General features: G+C 50.6%; 1 protein-coding gene across 5 annotated transcripts in view; it reads right to left on the bottom strand.

Moving 5' to 3' along the window:
* Positions 1 to 17,270, bottom strand: part of Smarca4 (SWI/SNF related, matrix associated, actin dependent regulator of chromatin, subfamily a, member 4) — a 94,487-nt gene that overhangs the window by 2,707 nt on the left and 74,510 nt on the right. For 3 of the 5 annotated variants that reach the window (XM_059267467.1, XM_059267468.1, XM_059267470.1), the window contains 4 exons: positions 14,452 to 14,705; positions 1,385 to 1,493; positions 1,153 to 1,254; positions 10 to 142 (listed from right to left, as the gene is read on the bottom strand). In XM_059267467.1, coding sequence (XP_059123450.1) covers positions 10 to 142; positions 1,153 to 1,254; positions 1,385 to 1,493; positions 14,452 to 14,705 — 598 coding nt within the window. The remainder of the gene's footprint in view (positions 1 to 9; positions 143 to 1,152; positions 1,255 to 1,384; positions 1,494 to 14,451; positions 14,706 to 17,270) is intronic. The other 2 variants (XM_059267469.1, XM_059267471.1) reach the window with 1 other exon arrangement.

The raw sequence follows: 17,270 nt of genomic DNA, 5'->3' as shown, positions 1-17,270 counted from the left end.
CTTACTCACACTCAGACTCGGAGCCTTCCTCCTCGCCCTCCTCTTCCTCTTCACTTTCCTCCCCTTCACTGTCATCCTCCTTCTCAATCTTCTGCCGCACACTGGTGAAGACAGACTGCAGGACGATGGAGTCCTCGTAGATCTGTGAGGACATAGGGCTTGTGTGGCTTTCTATTGGAGCCCTGCTGTTCAGCAAGGCCACCCCACAACCCTTCCCTGGATGACAAAAGGCCAGTTCCTCCCTCACTGACTCCACTTTTCAATGCCCTGATGTCTGCAAAGACGAATGGGGTCAGAAACACACAATCCTGCTGGCATGGCATTTCCTTGACCTAACAAAGCAAAACCCATCTCCTGGAAGCCGCCCCTCTCAAAGGTGGGAGGAGCCTGCCAGATGCAGGATGGGGACCACTGCCAGGCATGTCCTCACAGAGACACTTGGCGCCAGGTGGTGGTGGCACACGCCTTTTAAACCCAGCACTTGGATCTTTGTGAGCCTGCTCTACAGAGTGAGTTCCAGGAAAGGCGCAAAGCTACACAGAGAAACCCTGTGTCTCGAAAAACTAAAAGAAGAGAGACACTTGGCACAGTATGCCTTTCAGGAGAGTGGATTCTGTACACTCTAAAGATAAAATTGCGGGGCTGGAGAGATGGCTCAGAGGTTAAGAGCACCGACTGCTCTTCCAGAGGTCCTGAGTTCAATTCCCAGCACCCACATGGTGGCTCAAAACCATCTGTAATGAGATCTGGCACCCTCTTCTGTATACATAATAAATAAATCTTAAAAAAAAAAAAAATTGCAACACAGGCTGGAGATGGCTCAGGGTGAAGAGCACCCTGCTCTTGCTCAATTCCCAGCCGTTCACAACCACTGAACGTAATGTTCCAGTGGATCCAATTCTCTCTTCTGCAGGCACCAGTCACACACGTAGTGCACAGAAACCCACGCAGGCATTTCCTCACAGAGACACCCATATATAAAATAAGAACATGGCTGGTAGCAGCTGTGTGTGGTCTCTTCACCACTAAGGAAGAGACATTGCTTTCGGCAATAGTGGAACAGCCCCAGTTGCTGAAGTCCAACAAACAGTCCCATGAATGAGCTGCAGAGGGATGAAGGGCAGATGGCATGATGGCCGTGAGGGTGCTCACCAAGGAACCCTCGAGGTTGAACGTCTGAGCATTCTGGCACAGCAGCATCACATCCTTCTCCAGGTCATTGAGGCTGCGGTACTTGTGGTTGCGGATGCGTTCCTGTGGGGGGAGGGGGGAGAGGGAAGGAGGCCTTACTCTGGGCACCCATGACCTCCTGCCTGCCCACACTGTGATTGCTGGGCTGACCTGGCTGTCCTCCCACAGCCCCAGAGTCTTGGTCCCCACACACCTTGATCTTCTTGAAGTCCACAGGTTTTCGGATGAGCTCATAGTACTCGGGAAGTTCCTTGCGCGAGGGGAGCTGGATGAACACCTCGCTGAGCTGACGTCCACTACTGCTGCAAGATGACACAGTGTGTGTCACTCCCAGGTGTCACCCGAGAGGGACATTGTACCACCACACAAGGACAGAGGATGAGAATTTAAAGACCAGGGAGTTCTTTTATCTTTTTGAGACAGTGTCTCATTACATAGACCAGGCTGGACTCAAACTCAGAGATCATCAGCCTGCCTCCTCCCAAGTGCTGGGACTGAATGTGAGCACCCCACTCCATTTACCCCAGGAGCTATTTAAGTGTTTGAGGTCTTTTGACTGTTAAAGCGTTCCTGACAGATAACCAGGTCGGACGTGTATGCAGTCTGGTGCCATCTCTAAGCCCGGCCCTGGAAGGAGTGTTATATTGCCACCCTCGGGGTACAGCCAGCCAGGTCACTCTCATTCCTATCCACAAGAGTTTCACTCTGTAGCCCAGGCTGGCCTTTAACTCAGAGACCCGACAGCCTCTGCCTCCTGAGTGTTGAGATTCAAGTGCTCACCACCACACCCATCTCACCCTACTTTTTATACTACGAAAGCCATACACGCTTGAGCATGAAGAGCATGACAGGTACCTTCTTGAGGCTCCAATCCCCAAAGGCAGAGGCCTTCAGAGCATATGGCACAAACCCCAGGATGAAGGAGGATGAGTACAGCTGTGTCTTGGGTTCTCCGAAGGGACAACTGCTGCTTCCAACAAGGGTGGAAGGTGGCTTGGGACCCCCCAGACTGCTGTCTTGGCTCCTGTTCCTGAAGGGCTCACCTTAGTGGCCCCTGTAGAAAGTGGTGTGAGCAGGCTCTGCAGAGTCTAAGTGCAGAGGGTCACATCCACCAGCAGAGGGAGGGAAGCGGGCTCCCTAGGGTCTGTGTGTGCCTGGTGCAAGGGGCGAGAATGCCCTGTCTTCTGGTCAATCACCTGACACACAGTTGCCCAGTCCTTCAGAGTTCCCAAGTGGCAGGCAAGCCAGTGAGTGGGGTAGAGGAAACCATGCCTCCCAGGGCCAAGAAGCTGGTATTTGTATGGAGGAGGGTCCTTGGGGCCCTGAGCTCCACAACCACCTCATGAGCACCCCTCTATTGATTACCTTTCTTCTTTCTCACATAGGTCAGCCTGGCCTCCGACTTGCTGTGTTGCTAAGAATGACTCTGAACTTCACTCTTTCTCTCCTTAAAAACCCTAAATTCAAAACAGACGGGGTGGTGGTGCACACTAACCCCAGTGCTCAACAGGCAGAGGCAAGGGGCTCTCTGTGAGGTGAAGCTAGCCCAGTCTACACATTGACTTTCAAGGCAGCCAGGGCTACAGTGAGAACCTATCTCAAAAAACCAACCAAGGAACCAAATGCCACGCTCCAGTGGATGCCCCACACCCACGAGACTACGGGCAGCAGACTGGAGTTGGTAGGTTAAAAAAGAAAACAAAATAGAAAAACTAGAAGGTGGAGGTAGGTAATGATTAGGGTGCCGAGTAGGAAGTGACTATGATCAAAATACATAGAAGTTTTCGTTTTGTTTTAGAAAAGTCTAAATGGCTAGGCCTGACTGAACTCACTGGTAGAGTGTGTGTCTAGCATGCACAAGACCCTGGGTTCCATCTCAGCACCACAAAAAGAAAAAGAAAAATCTCAGTGCATGGAGGTCACAATCCCTGATACAGACACAAGAGTCCCTTAGACACAACAGCAGGAGGAAGCTTCGTCCCTGCATGACACACGTCCTACAGAGCAACTGCCACCGCACACAGCAGCAATTCAAATTCTGCTCCTGCTGAGAAAGCAAAGGTTCTAGCTGTGTTCCTTCTGTTCTTCCATCCAGCATGGGGGCCGTGTGTGTCCGTGTCCGTGTCCGTGTGTGTGTGCGCAGCGGCCTATGGACATGCCTGGCCTGTGTATAGGAACTAGCATCTTCCACCTCCTTCAGTACTAGTCCTGTATAGGCCTCAAGAAGGCCATGGCACATCCCCTCCAGGAAGACAAACCTGCTTCCAGTCTCCAGGCAATGGATGTGGCCCAGCCTAGCTTCCTGCACGTGCAGATATGCGTGCTGTGGGAGTTTCTTTTTGCTACTGAAGGGCACTGGCCAGGTCTCCTGACCTGAGCCGTGCCCCGGTCCCTGCTGTGGAATCTTCTAAGCAGAACCTACTGATGGCAGCAAGGGTTCCTTCAATTCTGACCCTTAGCAAGAACTGTTTCCCACTAATGCAGACAGGCGGGCACAGGCAGACGAATAGCACTTAACAAGCTGGTGAGGCCCAGGAGTTCAAGGCCAGCCTGGACAGCTCAGCAAACCCTGTCTCAGTAACAAAAGATGTCCCCAGTGTGGCAGGCTTAAGAGCCTCCACCCCCACTTTTTAAATTCAGGTGATGCAAATGCAAAAAAAGGAGCCTTGAGTGTTTTGAAATAGTTCATTTTCCCTTCAGCTCTGCTCTGCAACACTTTGATAATCCTGAAGAAACCCTTGTCTCAAGTTTCCCATGGTGTTCAGGCATTTTGGATGATGACCCACGGGCGGGCCTGTGGGGGACTGCCTTGACTGTTATCTGATATAGGAAGTCCCAGCCTAGAAGCGGGCAGCATCATTCCCTGGGCTAGAGTCCTGAACAGGGTAGGTGTGGAGAAGGCCAGCAGAGCAGGGGACATGCGTTCATTTCTCTCTGCTCTTGACTGTGCTTGTGATGGGTCTAGTTCCTGTCTTGACTTCCTTCCCAACAAGTACAGCCTGTCCCTGAACTCTGACCTAAGTAAGCCCTTCTTTCTTCCTCAGCTGCTGCTTCTCAGGGCATTTCATCACAGTACCAGGACTGAAACCAGGCCAGGTGATGACCAAAGCCGCTGCAGCCATTCCCCTGTGGTCTGGAGACGGCCTTCCCCAGGAGTGTCTCGCCATCTAGACCAGTGCTTCTCATCCTTCCTGATGCTGAGACCCATTAATACAGCTCCTCCTGGTGTGGTGACCCCAACCATAAAATTATTTTGTTGCTACTTCATAACTGTACTCTTGCTCCTATTATGAATCGTAATGTAAATATCTGATCTGTGACCCCCAAAGGATTAGAAACCCATAGGATGGGAACCACTGATCTAGAGGAAGCTGGCAGTTTTCTGGATTGCTTAGTATTGCTCAGCCCAGAACCTGGTTGACACCTACCTTTGTGGTAAGTCGTGTGGTCAACCTGACATTACCATCTGTCTCCATCTGGCTCCAATCCAACCCTGAGGAGTCCTGGGCTGTAAACAAAGCAATGCTGACTGACTCCTGCGTCTTCTAAGAATTTTCTTTTTTGTTTGAGTTCCTTCCCTCTACACACTGGCTGGCCTGCAATTCACTATGTAGCTCAGGCTGGCCTCAAAAATCAGAGAGATCTGCCCACTATGCCCATCTCTTCTAGTTCTCTGCTCTCTGGTACTGCTGAGCGTCGTTCCACGCTATTCCTGTCGGTGCCATCACAGCACCTGGCACCAGAGCTCAAGGCCACCTTCCATCCTGTGACGAGCAGTGGAGGCTGCTGAACTGGACAGAAAATTCTGCTCTTAGCAAGTTAAGCCACATAGCTCACCAGGCAAGCACACTTGCCTCTGCACAGAAACTCACATGGTGATACTACACCCTGGTGCTACCTGCCACTCTGTCTGCACGTGGTTACTGGGTGGATGTTGGTCCTCTGCTATAATTCAGTTTGGAAGATTGACAGTTGTGTCAGACAGACCATGGATGGTACGAGACTCTCTTCCTGGAAAGAAAACATAGCAGCATGTCCCAAGAACCTGAGGAACAACAGCATCCTTGAGGAAGAAAGGCCTACAGAGTCCCCTTCCTTTTTCAGAAACATGAGTGAACCCTAGGGCTGTGCACAGGTGAGGCAAGGCACTCTCTGTGAGGACCTCTTGGACAGTTAATGCCATACTTTGGGAGGCTAAACTTCACAACTGTGATGGAGTACCATGCAGGCTACCTCCCAATCCCCGGGCCCACTTGCCAAGCTTCCTAGCTCCCAAGCTCTTCCAGACTGTCCACTGACATCAGCACTGAGTGCCACTCCCCAGGTAAGCCTATCATTATATACCTCACCTTGATGCAAATGGAACCTTTCTCGAGATCTCTGGCACAGGCTGCTTCTAACTCCACCCACACATTTCTCATGATGCTGGTACTGAACCAGCCTTACACATACTAATCAAATGCTCAGCCATGGAGCATGCACGCATTCAGAGCCTTGCTCTTGACTGGATGTGATGTGACTAGATGTTGGAAGTAAATGGCCTTGACTTCCCTGCTCTGATGAACTGTAACTTGGAATTGTGAGCTAAAAACTCCCTTTCTTCCTTAAGTTCTATCTTCAGGGTGTTTTATCGGAGCAATAGGAATAAAATGCGGGCACATATTGGGAAGGGAAGTGCTTGGTCACAGAAAACCCTCCCAGGCAGGATTAAGTTGGCAGCAGAGGGATGGCCTGGGGCTATTGCATCCACTACAGCTCTTTTCCTTCCTTAGTCATTCTGCAGTGAGGCTGTGACCCGGCATCTCTATGGTATGAGCTGTGTTTCTGGGTGCACAGTGGAGCTAAGCACCTTCCTGAAGGCTGCTAGCACCTGCAGCCTTTTCCAGAAACTGCCAGAACCTGGGAGTTCATCTATCTGGGAGGGCTTGGACTCGCTTAGGCAAACACTTGTTTGATGATGAGTGGTTCATTTCACTCTCTTCTCGGTGCTCTGGGGGGCTGAACAGATCTACTGTCCCGTTGAAGAGGCATCTGCCTAGCATCACATTGGACAGACATACACTTTGAAAACGTCCCCTACCACACCACTAGCTGAGGATTGATCGCCCTGACAAGACGTTCCCTCCTGTTGTTCTCAGTATTCCCACCCTGTCCTGCCTGCCTGCCTCCTCACCCACGGCAAGCCATGAGTCACAGACTGCACTACTGTTTACAAGTCTTACCGGCATGGGACGAGACAGGCACAAAGGAAGAAAGACGTGTACAGGTGGCTGAGGAGCCTGAACTGTTCCGTGCACACCACCTCCTAACAAGGAGGACCCACTGCAGAGCTCCCTGCAGATGCCACGTGCCTACCCGGGCCTCCTGCCGGACGTGCTCTGATTCTGATGAAAGCCTCTGCAGGATGAGAACTGAGGGAAATGGAAGCTGAACCTCCCAGTGTCTGGATGGCATGAACGAGCTAGGAGAGCCTTGCTTTCAACCCAGACCCAGGAGGGAGGCCATGGCCATGGCTTCCCAGTTGGGTTTCATTGCTTTAGCAACAGCCAACGATGTGAGGGACAGTTGGGGATAGAACCACTGCTGCTCTGCGTCTCCGTGCCGACTCCTAGAGAAGAGATCGCCGCTACTTCATTCCCTGTCCTGTTTTACCACTACAGAAAGGGACACCATCTAGAGCCCAGGGTTCAGTTACTGAGGCCCTACCAGGGAGGACCCTGAGTTGGTTTACAGGCCCTCTTGGGAGCCAGCAGCCTGTGCTGCCACCATATGGGCAGGGCCTCTCTCCACACCGGCTCAGGTGTTCAGGAACAGCTACTGTGAAAGTCTTTTCTTTTTTGTTTTTTCCAGACAGGGTTTCTCTGTGTCACCCTGGCTGACCTCAAACCTAGACATCCACCTGCTTCTGCCTCCCTAAGTGTGCACCACCACCGCCATAAATGACCGAGTCTTTTAAAGACAGTCTTATGGGTCTCAACCTGGCCTTAAATTCACTTCTGATCCTTCTGCCTCCACTTCCTCAATGCTGGTAGTTACAGGTGCACACTTCCAGGGTGCTGGGATGGAACCCAAGATCTTGTGCATGCTTGGCAAACACTCTGGGATGGGATGCACAGCCCAGCCCTGGAACCAAAGGTTTTATTATGGTGTCATGCTGGTTAACAATGGGATATGAGCCTGGGGTTCGAGAAGTCTGGAAGATTTCCCACGGAGCCCAGTGCTGTATAGGACACAATTCAACACCTTCATTTGATGAAGAGATCCTGAATATGGCACTGGTGGAAGTCAAGCTGAGAATGGAACAGGTGACCACAGGTCCACGGTAATGCCAAGAAAGCACCTGAGGATTAGGAAGCAGATGCAAAGGGACAGCGAGGCCAGTCATGGCTCTCCGGAGTTGTCTGAGGCTAGAGGCAAGTTGAGGGAGGCCCGAGGTCTGTCTGCAGTACTGGGTGACAATAGCCCAAACTGAACTTGTCAGCATTCCATCTGTGACTATGGCAGCAATCTTACTGTCAAAGGACACCTCAATCCTCTTTTGAGACATCAGGAACTTGGGAGCCAAAGGACCACGGGATATTCTGATCCAGTAGAACACATGGGCTGGGGAGTTGGAGGTAACGGGGTGAGGAGATCATGCCATAGAGTGGCAGCCTATACACCATGTGTGGAGGCTGAGCAAGTGGGACCTGGGACCTTCTGCTGAATGGAAGGCCTTTCCCAGGGACACAGGCTGCTGCTGACTCCAGGGGGACAGAGCAGGTGGGCAAAGGACCCAGCTGCTCCAGACTCTACACAGCACCCTATCTATCAGTCTTGCCTGTTTGCCTGTGAGCTATGGACTGATCACACTGGTCTCATTATCAGCTGCCTGTTTTCCTTGGTGTGTAAATGTTTGGCCCAGGACATGAAGCCCAAGATGGAATCTGCCTTCTAATCAGAACAGATGGAGCTTTTCCAAGTAGATTCTAAGGTGAGCTCATAGTCTTAGGTGGCTAGACAAGGAAGCAGGCCAGGGCTGCCCTGAGACGCTGAGTAAGCTCTGTCTGTGGCCTGGCCTGGGGCTCACCTGGCCCTTCCTCTAGCCAAAATCTGCTGCAGCTTCTGGGCCAGGTGGTAAGCAGATGGTGCTGGCCATAAACATGGAACCAGCAGGCAGCAAGCCCAGATGTCACTCAAAGGCCGAGGGGCTGGAAAGCCCTGGGGCTAATCTGCCCCATCTTCCCTGAGGACTGGGGCCTGGCTCCTTTACTTAGGAGGACAGATTTAATCGAAGGGGTACCTCAGGCAACAACCCACGCTTTTTTTTTTCTCTCCCCACAGAGCACAGTCTCTCTCCTGAAAAACATCTACCTTCTGCCTCTGTACACTGAGCAGGGACTGGAAGGAGACAATATGGCTTGCTGAGAAGTCCCAGGCAGTGCTGGATTTATTTCTGGGCCTGAAGCTTCATCCTGCCCACATTCACTTTCCCATGGGCCTGACCTCTCATTCTTGTTTCTCCATTTGGAAACTGAGGCACAGGATAGAAGAGAATTCTAAAATTTACAACTCTCAAACTTCCAGAAAAAGAGATGGGGCCATATATGCTCAGCCTAGTAGTGTGAATATGTGCCCACCACCCCCGAGTGTCAAGTGCAGAAACCATCCCCTTTTCCCCTATAACCCACAATGTGCAACTTGTGAGACAAACATGTCACCATGACCTCAGCACCAGTGTAGAATACACAGTCTACACAGCAGCAAGGCCTCTGAGAGGGCTCTGCCCCAGGGACAGCGGAGGTGGCACCCTCTAATGCTCTGAAACCTGTCCCTATGCACTTGAAAGGATCTGCTTGCTGCCCTTGCTTTCCCCTGGCCCAGGAAAAGGTACACCCAACCCTTGAGTCCATACTTAATTTTCATCTATGTTTTGCTTTCAAAGTAAAAACTTCTATTTCCCGCTTCATTTTGGCAATATGGTCTTTGGCTGGCTGTGTGCTGTGGTACTGGGGATGGTGCTCAGCTCTGCATGTGCCAGGCACAGCTTTACTCTTAGTCTGGCAGGTTCTCTAACATGGACAGAGGGCTGAAACTGCAGGGAGAGCAGCTCTGCTTCAAGTAGGTGGGTATTCCTGACCCTTGCAGACCTCTGTCCTGGGATACCAGCACTCTGCCAACACTGTCTCCTCTCCCTGAGGAGACTCCCTGAGGACTCACCCTCCTCTTCTCCCAGGGCTCTGATCAGGTGGCCAATCCTGCCAGCCTGTGGACTGACTCAAAGAGCCACACGATTCAAGTTCCGTTCCCTATTCCCTGTGTGCCATGGTAGGAAGGTATATTGTGAGTGGGTGCTATGGAGCCAAGGTCAGCGGCCCCCGCCTACTCGCTACCAGTATCTACAGGAGAACATACAAAGGAGACAAGGTCAGCTCTGTGATATTAACTCAAGCTGGGTCAGAAAGCCACAGACAGACTCAATGGTTAGCAGTATTCACACAGCAAGGGCTTCCCTGTCTCTCCACAGCAGTCTGCCTTGGACCCAGCAGCACTAGTTCCTGAGGCCGCCAAATGGATGTGTAACTTAGCTGTCACCCAGAAGCAGGTACATGGTCTAGCTCAAAATCATTCTTCAGTGTCTGTCAAGAAGCACTGTGGTACCGGGAGGTGGTGGTGCACACCTTTAATTCCAGGACTTGGGAAGCAGAGGCAAACAGATCTCTGTGAGTTCAAGGACAGCCTGTTCTACAGAGTGAGTTCCAGGACAGTCAAGGCTACACAGAGAAATCCTGTCTTGGGGGGTGGGGGGAGAGGAGAGAAAGCAGCACTGTGGCGATGCCGATCCTTCAGGCTCCATCTTGCACTCGGCCTGCTGTGTATATGAGCAGAGGGCTTCAGGAAGCAAACTGAAAAGATCCCAATCGTAACCTCAACACCCAGAAAGCTGAGGCAGTCGGATTGCCTTAAATTTGAGGCCAGCTTAAGCTACAAAGCAAGTGCTTGCCTCAAAAACAACAAAAGGTTCAAACGTTTTCCTTGAAATGTTCCATTTGATGGTTCAGAGTACTGGCTGCTCTTGCAGAGGATCCAGGTTCAATTCCCAGCACCCACATGGTAGTTCACAATCACCTATGACTCCAATTCTAGGGGTTCCTATACATTCTTCTGGCCTCTGGCACCAGGCACACCCACGGTACACAGACATGCACACAGGCAAACACTCACAGATATTAAAAGAAAAAAGTGTGATGCTTGCCAGGGAGGGCTACATAGTGAGCTCCTGTCTAAAATAAAAAAACAAAACTAAGTTTGATGCTACAATGCTATTTTTCCCATGTTCTCTCTAGCATACCTGCAACAGGGTAAGAGATATCAGGCCTGACTTGTGAATACTGCCTGCCATGAGAAAGACCAGTGATGGCTCAGAACCTTCTGCATGACAGGAAGGTCATAAAGAATCTGTGGCCTCTGCCCTCAGGTGCTGCAAGGTGACCTCTAGGCCCTTGAAATGCCATTCTGGAGGGGATAGGGCTCTGTGATTCAAGCTAGTGATTATGGGTCTGACTGACAAGAAGGTGGTGGATACAGAGGTCAGTCATGTGAGTAGCCAGCCACGCCACTACAAGAGTCCCAACAAAAAAAATCCCTGGGTGCCAAGGCACCCCCAGCTGTCTCAACATTTGCAGGGAAATTGGCAATGTCTGTGATGCCACCAGGAAGGGAGGGACGGCGGGGAGATGCTGCTCCAGAAACAGCAACCAGGACTTTCCTGGGAACTACCGCTACTGAGGAAAAGGTATAGTGGCTGCATGACCTTCCATCAATCACCAGAACTGTGGCTATCCTGTTAGTCACTTCCTTTGGCTGCTTTAATCTCTGTCCTTTTACCATGACAAAGCCAGACTTTCTGTAAGCTCACAATGTGCTGTCTCACAGCTTTGCTTGCCTTCCTAGTAGCAAACTTAGTTACGTGTCAGAAGTATGCACAAAATGAATCAATGTTGTACCTAAACATCATTGTTAAAATTCTCCGACAAATGAGGTAGGTTTCTGACAAGGAAAATGAGGCAAGGCTGACTTTCCTCAGGTGATGTGACTGTGGCCATCAGTGACCCACACTAGGGCAAAGGGACCTGCCTTCAACAAAACCAGAGCTCACCACCACCCTTCAGAGGCATCCTGTTACAATCTTTCCCTCTGTGGAGCTCTGGGCTCCATGACACTGTCCAATCTAGGTGTGAGGTTACTCAGAAACCAGGCATTAAGCCCCAAAGGCATCTTGTCCCCCAGAGTCAGCTATAAGCACAGTCACATCCCCCAACAAGGTGCTCAGCATCAGCTCTCACGTTTACTATATCCAAGGAGTCTGTGGCCTACAACAGAGCCATCTGGACAAACCATCTCTGAGTCTTCACCTTACTAACCAAATCATGATCATATCTGTGTGCTGGAGACTGTCTGCTCTACTGTGAGTCATCTGTCAGCCATGGATAATGACATGAGGTGAAGGAAGCTTTTTCAGGAGGGCACAGAACACACAACTAACAAACTGGCTCCTCTGAAAACAAGCAAGGCCTTGCCACCGCTAGGAAGTCTTTCACATGTGCTCCTCCCCCGATACACTAAAATCCAAGGAAGGCACACATCTAGAAATAAAGGAAGAACACTCTTAGCTACCCAGAGTCTTTCTCAGGCAGCTCTCTAGTCAGGCCCCTCTTGGAGAGAACTGCTGCTCACTGCCCAGCACCATGGATCAGTTTGGAACTTCATCCACATTGAAGTACATGGTGCTCTGCAGGTAACGGCCCTCTAGGTGGCAGCAGTATCTGTGTCCAGAGCTCTCAGAGGTGGTTATGGCTGCCAAAGATTCACTCCCTGTGGATGGATTCCTGTCTAAAATACTGCAACCCCATTGCTATGGACACGGGCTGGGCTCCTGGGACACAGCAATGGACCCAGACAGGAAACTGCATGCCGAGCTCAGCTGAGAGGATGAGGGTTAGTCACTTCATGACCTTGCCATCAACTGCCAAAATTTGGGATATCTTGGCGGGGACAGTCTCCTAATTTCTCAATTTTAATGAAAAATATTACTTTTAGGATTTTTGTTCCTTTGCTTGTTTTTTTGAGACAGGGTCTCTCCATATAGACCAGGCTGGCCACAAACTCAGAGATCTGTCTGTCTCTGCCTCCCAAGTGCTGGGATTAAAGGCTTGTGCTCCATCCAGCATCGGCTCACTTTTTTTTTTTTTTTTAATGTTCCTTATTTACTGTGTGTACATCTAGGAGCTTGTATCACAAGCACACACATGGAAGTCAAAAGACAACTTGGGAGAGTCAGAACTTGTCTACACGTGGATCTTGGGTATCAAATTCAGGCCACTGGGCTTGGTGGCAAGTGCTTTTACCCATTAAGCCATCTCATTGGCTCATTTTTGTTGTTTTCTGGGACAGGTTTTCACTATGTAGTTCAGATCGGCCTCAAACTTATGAGATCATCTTATCTCAGCCCTAGCCCCACTCCAAAGCTGGGCTTACAAGGGTATACCAGCACTTAGAGGTCACTCTGGTTTTACTGTGTACTTCCCGGTGTTCTGATGTATGGAGAGACCCTGACACCCCTTCTCATGGAGACTGAGTCACCAGGAAATTCTTTTAGGAGGCGTGTCTTCACACCCCTTGTCCATGATTCTATCAGCTCATCTTCTCAGAGTCTGGTAAGAGTCTGCATTATTATAAGGGAATCATCCTATGGTGAAGTGATTGTCAGCCATTAATGGTGGATGGCTTCTGTGTCCCACTGAAGGGCGACCCAAGGACTGAAGATCAGTGGGTGGTTTCTCCTGGAACATTGTTTTACCTTTTTGAGTTTTACAACTATAATCTATTTCAAAGCAAAATCTAAGAGAGGTCAAGGGCTGCCTTCTCAAGTGGCTTTCCAGACCCTCAGGGGGGGCTCACTTCAAAGCCCATCTTGCTTCCCACTGGCCTTCAACAATCTCTTTCACTTTGATTTTAAGTGTCCTCACAGCACATTGTTAGAAACCAGGCACACATGTGCAGGCACACCATCAACCATACACACAAAGAATTGAAAATAAAATTTAAAAAAAGGAGAAAGAAACCACAGGCCAGTTATTTTCCTTGGATTTTTACACACTCCATATCTAGAACAAGTATCTAAATAAGCTAATCCCTCTGCACAGTAGTCCTCCATGGGCCTTCTGTGTGGAATCTGCCTGAGAGGTAAAGGCAGCAAACCAGGGCCAACATTCCCTTTCTTCCATCCCCCTCCATCTTCAGATCTACAAGGGGATCTGTGCCAGGATGTGCATATGGAGTCAATGAACAACCTACAAGAGCTGGGGTTCTCCTTCCCTCGAGTGGGTCTCTGGGATCAAATTCAGGTCATCAGGCTTGGTGGCAAGCAACTTTGCCCACGGAGCCATCTCACCAGCCAATCTGCACTCACTGATTTAGGCACCACAACCACACCTAAACTGTTTCACTTGTGGACTCTTCCCAAATGGTGTGAGAAGACGCACAACATCCCTCTGGATGACTCACTTTGCTTCTTGAGTCACAGAATATTGTCACCAGAAAAAATTCCAATTAAGGGGCTGGCACTGGCCAGTGTGCATTGGAAAGGTGAAATAAGACACCATGCAATGGAAAGATGAGCGAGTCCCAAGCTTCACGCTTTCCATCTCCTGCTAGTCAAGGCCTGCATGGGAACCCCAGTACCACCCATAGAGGAACACCACCATCTGATGCCGGCTTCGGCCACAGACAAAAACATGGGCTAATCTTATCAGGCAGGCTTCCCTCCAAGACTGGAACCTGGCAAGAAACAAGACAAGGTCCACAAGCTCTCAACATCTGAATGACCTTAAGCACAGGAAGAGGGAGAACCACCAAGATGCCAGACACACAGCAGGAAAGCCAGAGGCTGCAGTCATGTTGGCCTCTTTGCCACCACCTAGCCACCACCTCTCAGCACTCATGGCCATTCCAACAGTTGCACCTACTGCAGCTACTGCAGGGCCCACTCTTCCGGAGCAGCCCTTCCTCAGACAGCAACTGGCACATGCCAACTTTGCTGACACGTTCAAGCCTGCCTCTCTATCCCACCACCTCTTCTTTTCCTGTCCCTGCTTCAGATCACAAGCCCTCTGAAGAAGGGAACCAAAACACAGGCCTTCAGTGCTGGTGAGGACCAGGTCCTACACCCTATGTTTAACGACACCCCACAGGGACCCCTCTGCCGCTGTCTCAGCTTACCTGTCCTTGTACTTGATCACGGCGTCCACGATCTTCTTCATCTTCTTGGTAAGGTTAGGTGGGTTTGGGGACAGCTTCTCAGCAGGTGGCCGTCCACGCTTCTTCTGCTTCTTGCTCTCCTCGTCCTTGTCACGGCTGCGGGTGCTGGTGGTCGGGGTGGAGGAGCCGGCCTCGCTGTCCCGCTTGCGCTTGCGTGAGGATTTCTTCTGCCGGACCTCCTCTTCGATCTCCTCCAGCGTGCCCTCCTCGATGGCCTTCAGGGTCAATAGTGGTAAAATAGGACAGCCAGCACCCAAGTCGACAAAGAGAGGCCGCGATGCACGCTCCTGGGGCCCGGCTAGGGAGGGAGGTGGCCCCCATACTGACGTCCTTCCAGCATGGCTGGCTCAGGGCACAACATTTAGTGGGAACCCCGACTTGTCTCCTGAAGGTAGGAAAGGCCAATGCTCTTCCACTTTGATGGCCCACCCAGTGCCCATTCAAAAGATTGACTACACAGGATCATGCATGGGCCAGGCAAAAGCCTAGCCATATGGATACAGACACCTGGAAGAAGACCCTGCTCTAAGGCTCTGTCACCATCTACTAAAAGTCTGTAAAATTAATCCATCGATTGATTGACTGTGTGTGTTGTGTGACAGGGGCAGTGGGGATGGAATTCAGAGGACAAGCTGGGAACTGGTTCTCTTTCTATCACGTGGGCTCTACAGATTGAATTCAGAGGTCATCAGACATGGGGCAATCACCTTTACACCTATTGAGCTACCTACCTCACTAGTGCCCTGTGGTGGTTTGAAAGAAATGGCCACCAAAGGCAGTGGCACTATTAGGAGGTGTGGCCTTGTTGGAGAAAGTGTGTCACTGTGGAGGTGGGCTTTGAGGTCTCATATATGCTCAAGTCACACCCAATGAGATCACTTCCTGTTGCCTGTAGGTCAAGATGTACGACTCTCAGCTCCTTCTCCAGCACCATGTCTGCCTGCACACCACCATGTCGCACCATGATGATAATGGACTAAAACTGAAGTGTAAGGCACCCCAATGAAATGGTTTCCTTCTAAGAGTTGCTGTGCTGAAACTGTCTCTTCACAGCAATAGAAACCCTAACACATGCCCCACCTACCTTTTGAAATCGTGATTAAACTGTTTTAGCTGTTCATCAGTAGAGTACAGTGGAAATCAGGTGCCCTCAAGGCCTAGCAGCCACCTCTCAGAACCTTCTCTCAGGCACCTCAGTGGAGCTGTACCACTGCAGCTCACACAGCACAGGTTTACTCTGTTGTAGGCAGATCTGTCACTTTTACCACTAGTATTACTGTTGCTTGTTTATTTGTTTTGATACAGGGTTTCATGTAGCCCAGGCAGGTCTTGAATTCCTACCCACCCCTCAACATCCCAAGTTAGGGGTAAGGCATGCCCAGCTTTCCTGTCCTTTCTAGTGTCCTTTTCTTCCTTTTTTCGCCCTACTCTGTGGCGCTAAGGATGGGATTCAGCTCTCAGGTACAGGCTAAGTAAGCAGTGTCCAAGAGCCGCCGTGCTAATGCACAGACAGCCTGTCTGCTCAAAGAATGGTGCACAAGTTCTTAGACACTTTAATGGTAGTTGTGATGTGGATGCTGGGAACTGTACTTGGGCCCTCTGAAAAAGCCATAAGTGCCCTTAACACCGAGCCACCTCTCCAGCCTAACCTTGTTGCAGTGCTGGGGATAAGACCCAACATCTCACACGTGTTTAATGTTTACCAAGGCTCCGGCCCCTGAGTTACATGGGCCAAGCCCTTCCATGGCTGCTCAAGCTGAAGCTGCCAGCGGACTCAAGTCAGCTTCCTCACGGTGAAGCTACTGAGGTGAAGGGCATGCCAAATAACAGTAGTTAACTTTCAAAGAATATTCTAGGGGAGCTTGGGATCAGGAGAGTCCTGAATCCAGAAGACCCAGCAGGTCGTTGTTTCACACCTAGACTATGGCAGTGTCCAGGCACTGGGCTGCATGCTCAAGTCAGATGAATCCTGGCCCAAAGACAGTAACACAACACAGTACGGTCTGGCCAAACCTCACGAGAGCAGTGACAACTGAGCTTCAAGGGGAAGTGGGGGGGGGGGGGGGGCGCTCTGGGCCAAGAAAGCAGCATTAGGGCATATAGCAGCAGGTGAGACACACCTGTGAGCTCCACTGCACCCAGGAATCAGCAATGGTTTTAAGACTGTTCCCCAAATTCATGTCTACCCAGAACTTCACAACTTGACCTTAGATAGAAATGAGGTCCTTATAATCTGTTAATGATTTTGTTTTGGCAGGGAGTAGTTAGTGATAGCCTAACGCTGAGAAGCAGCCCCAGGCCTTTTTGGAATTACTCTTAATTACATGCATGCATGGGCATCAGAGCTCCTGGAGCTGGAGATCCAGGTGGTTGTGAGCCACCTAATGAGTGCCAGAAATTGAACTTGGGTCCTCTGTAAGAACAGTACATGCTCTCAACCACTAAGCCATTTCTCCATGCCCTCCTTCCTCTGATGAGACAGGGGCAGGGACTAGAGAGAGGTGGCCACAAGCTAAGAGTTGCTGGAGCCCCTGAAGATGGGAGAGCCAAGGATACTGCCCAGGGCTCCCGACAGAAAATGACCCTGCCAGTGATTTGTCTGGTTCTCCCACAGTGAGAGAATGTTTCAGAACTGTGTTGAGTGGCACAATTATGGCACTTTATCAGGGGAGCCCCAGAAAGAAAAGAGATAGGGTCAGCCCTGGTTAGCGGTCAGATAAGCTGTAAGATCTGGACACACAAGAGTGAGTGGCCTGCAGAGTGGCATGAATTACATGTCT

The sequence above is a fragment of the Peromyscus eremicus genome, chromosome 7, assembly GCF_949786415.1.
Source record: "Peromyscus eremicus chromosome 7, PerEre_H2_v1, whole genome shotgun sequence".
Classification (NCBI taxonomy): Eukaryota; Metazoa; Chordata; class Mammalia; order Rodentia; family Cricetidae; genus Peromyscus; species Peromyscus eremicus.
This window is presented reverse-complemented; position numbering and strand designations above follow the sequence as displayed.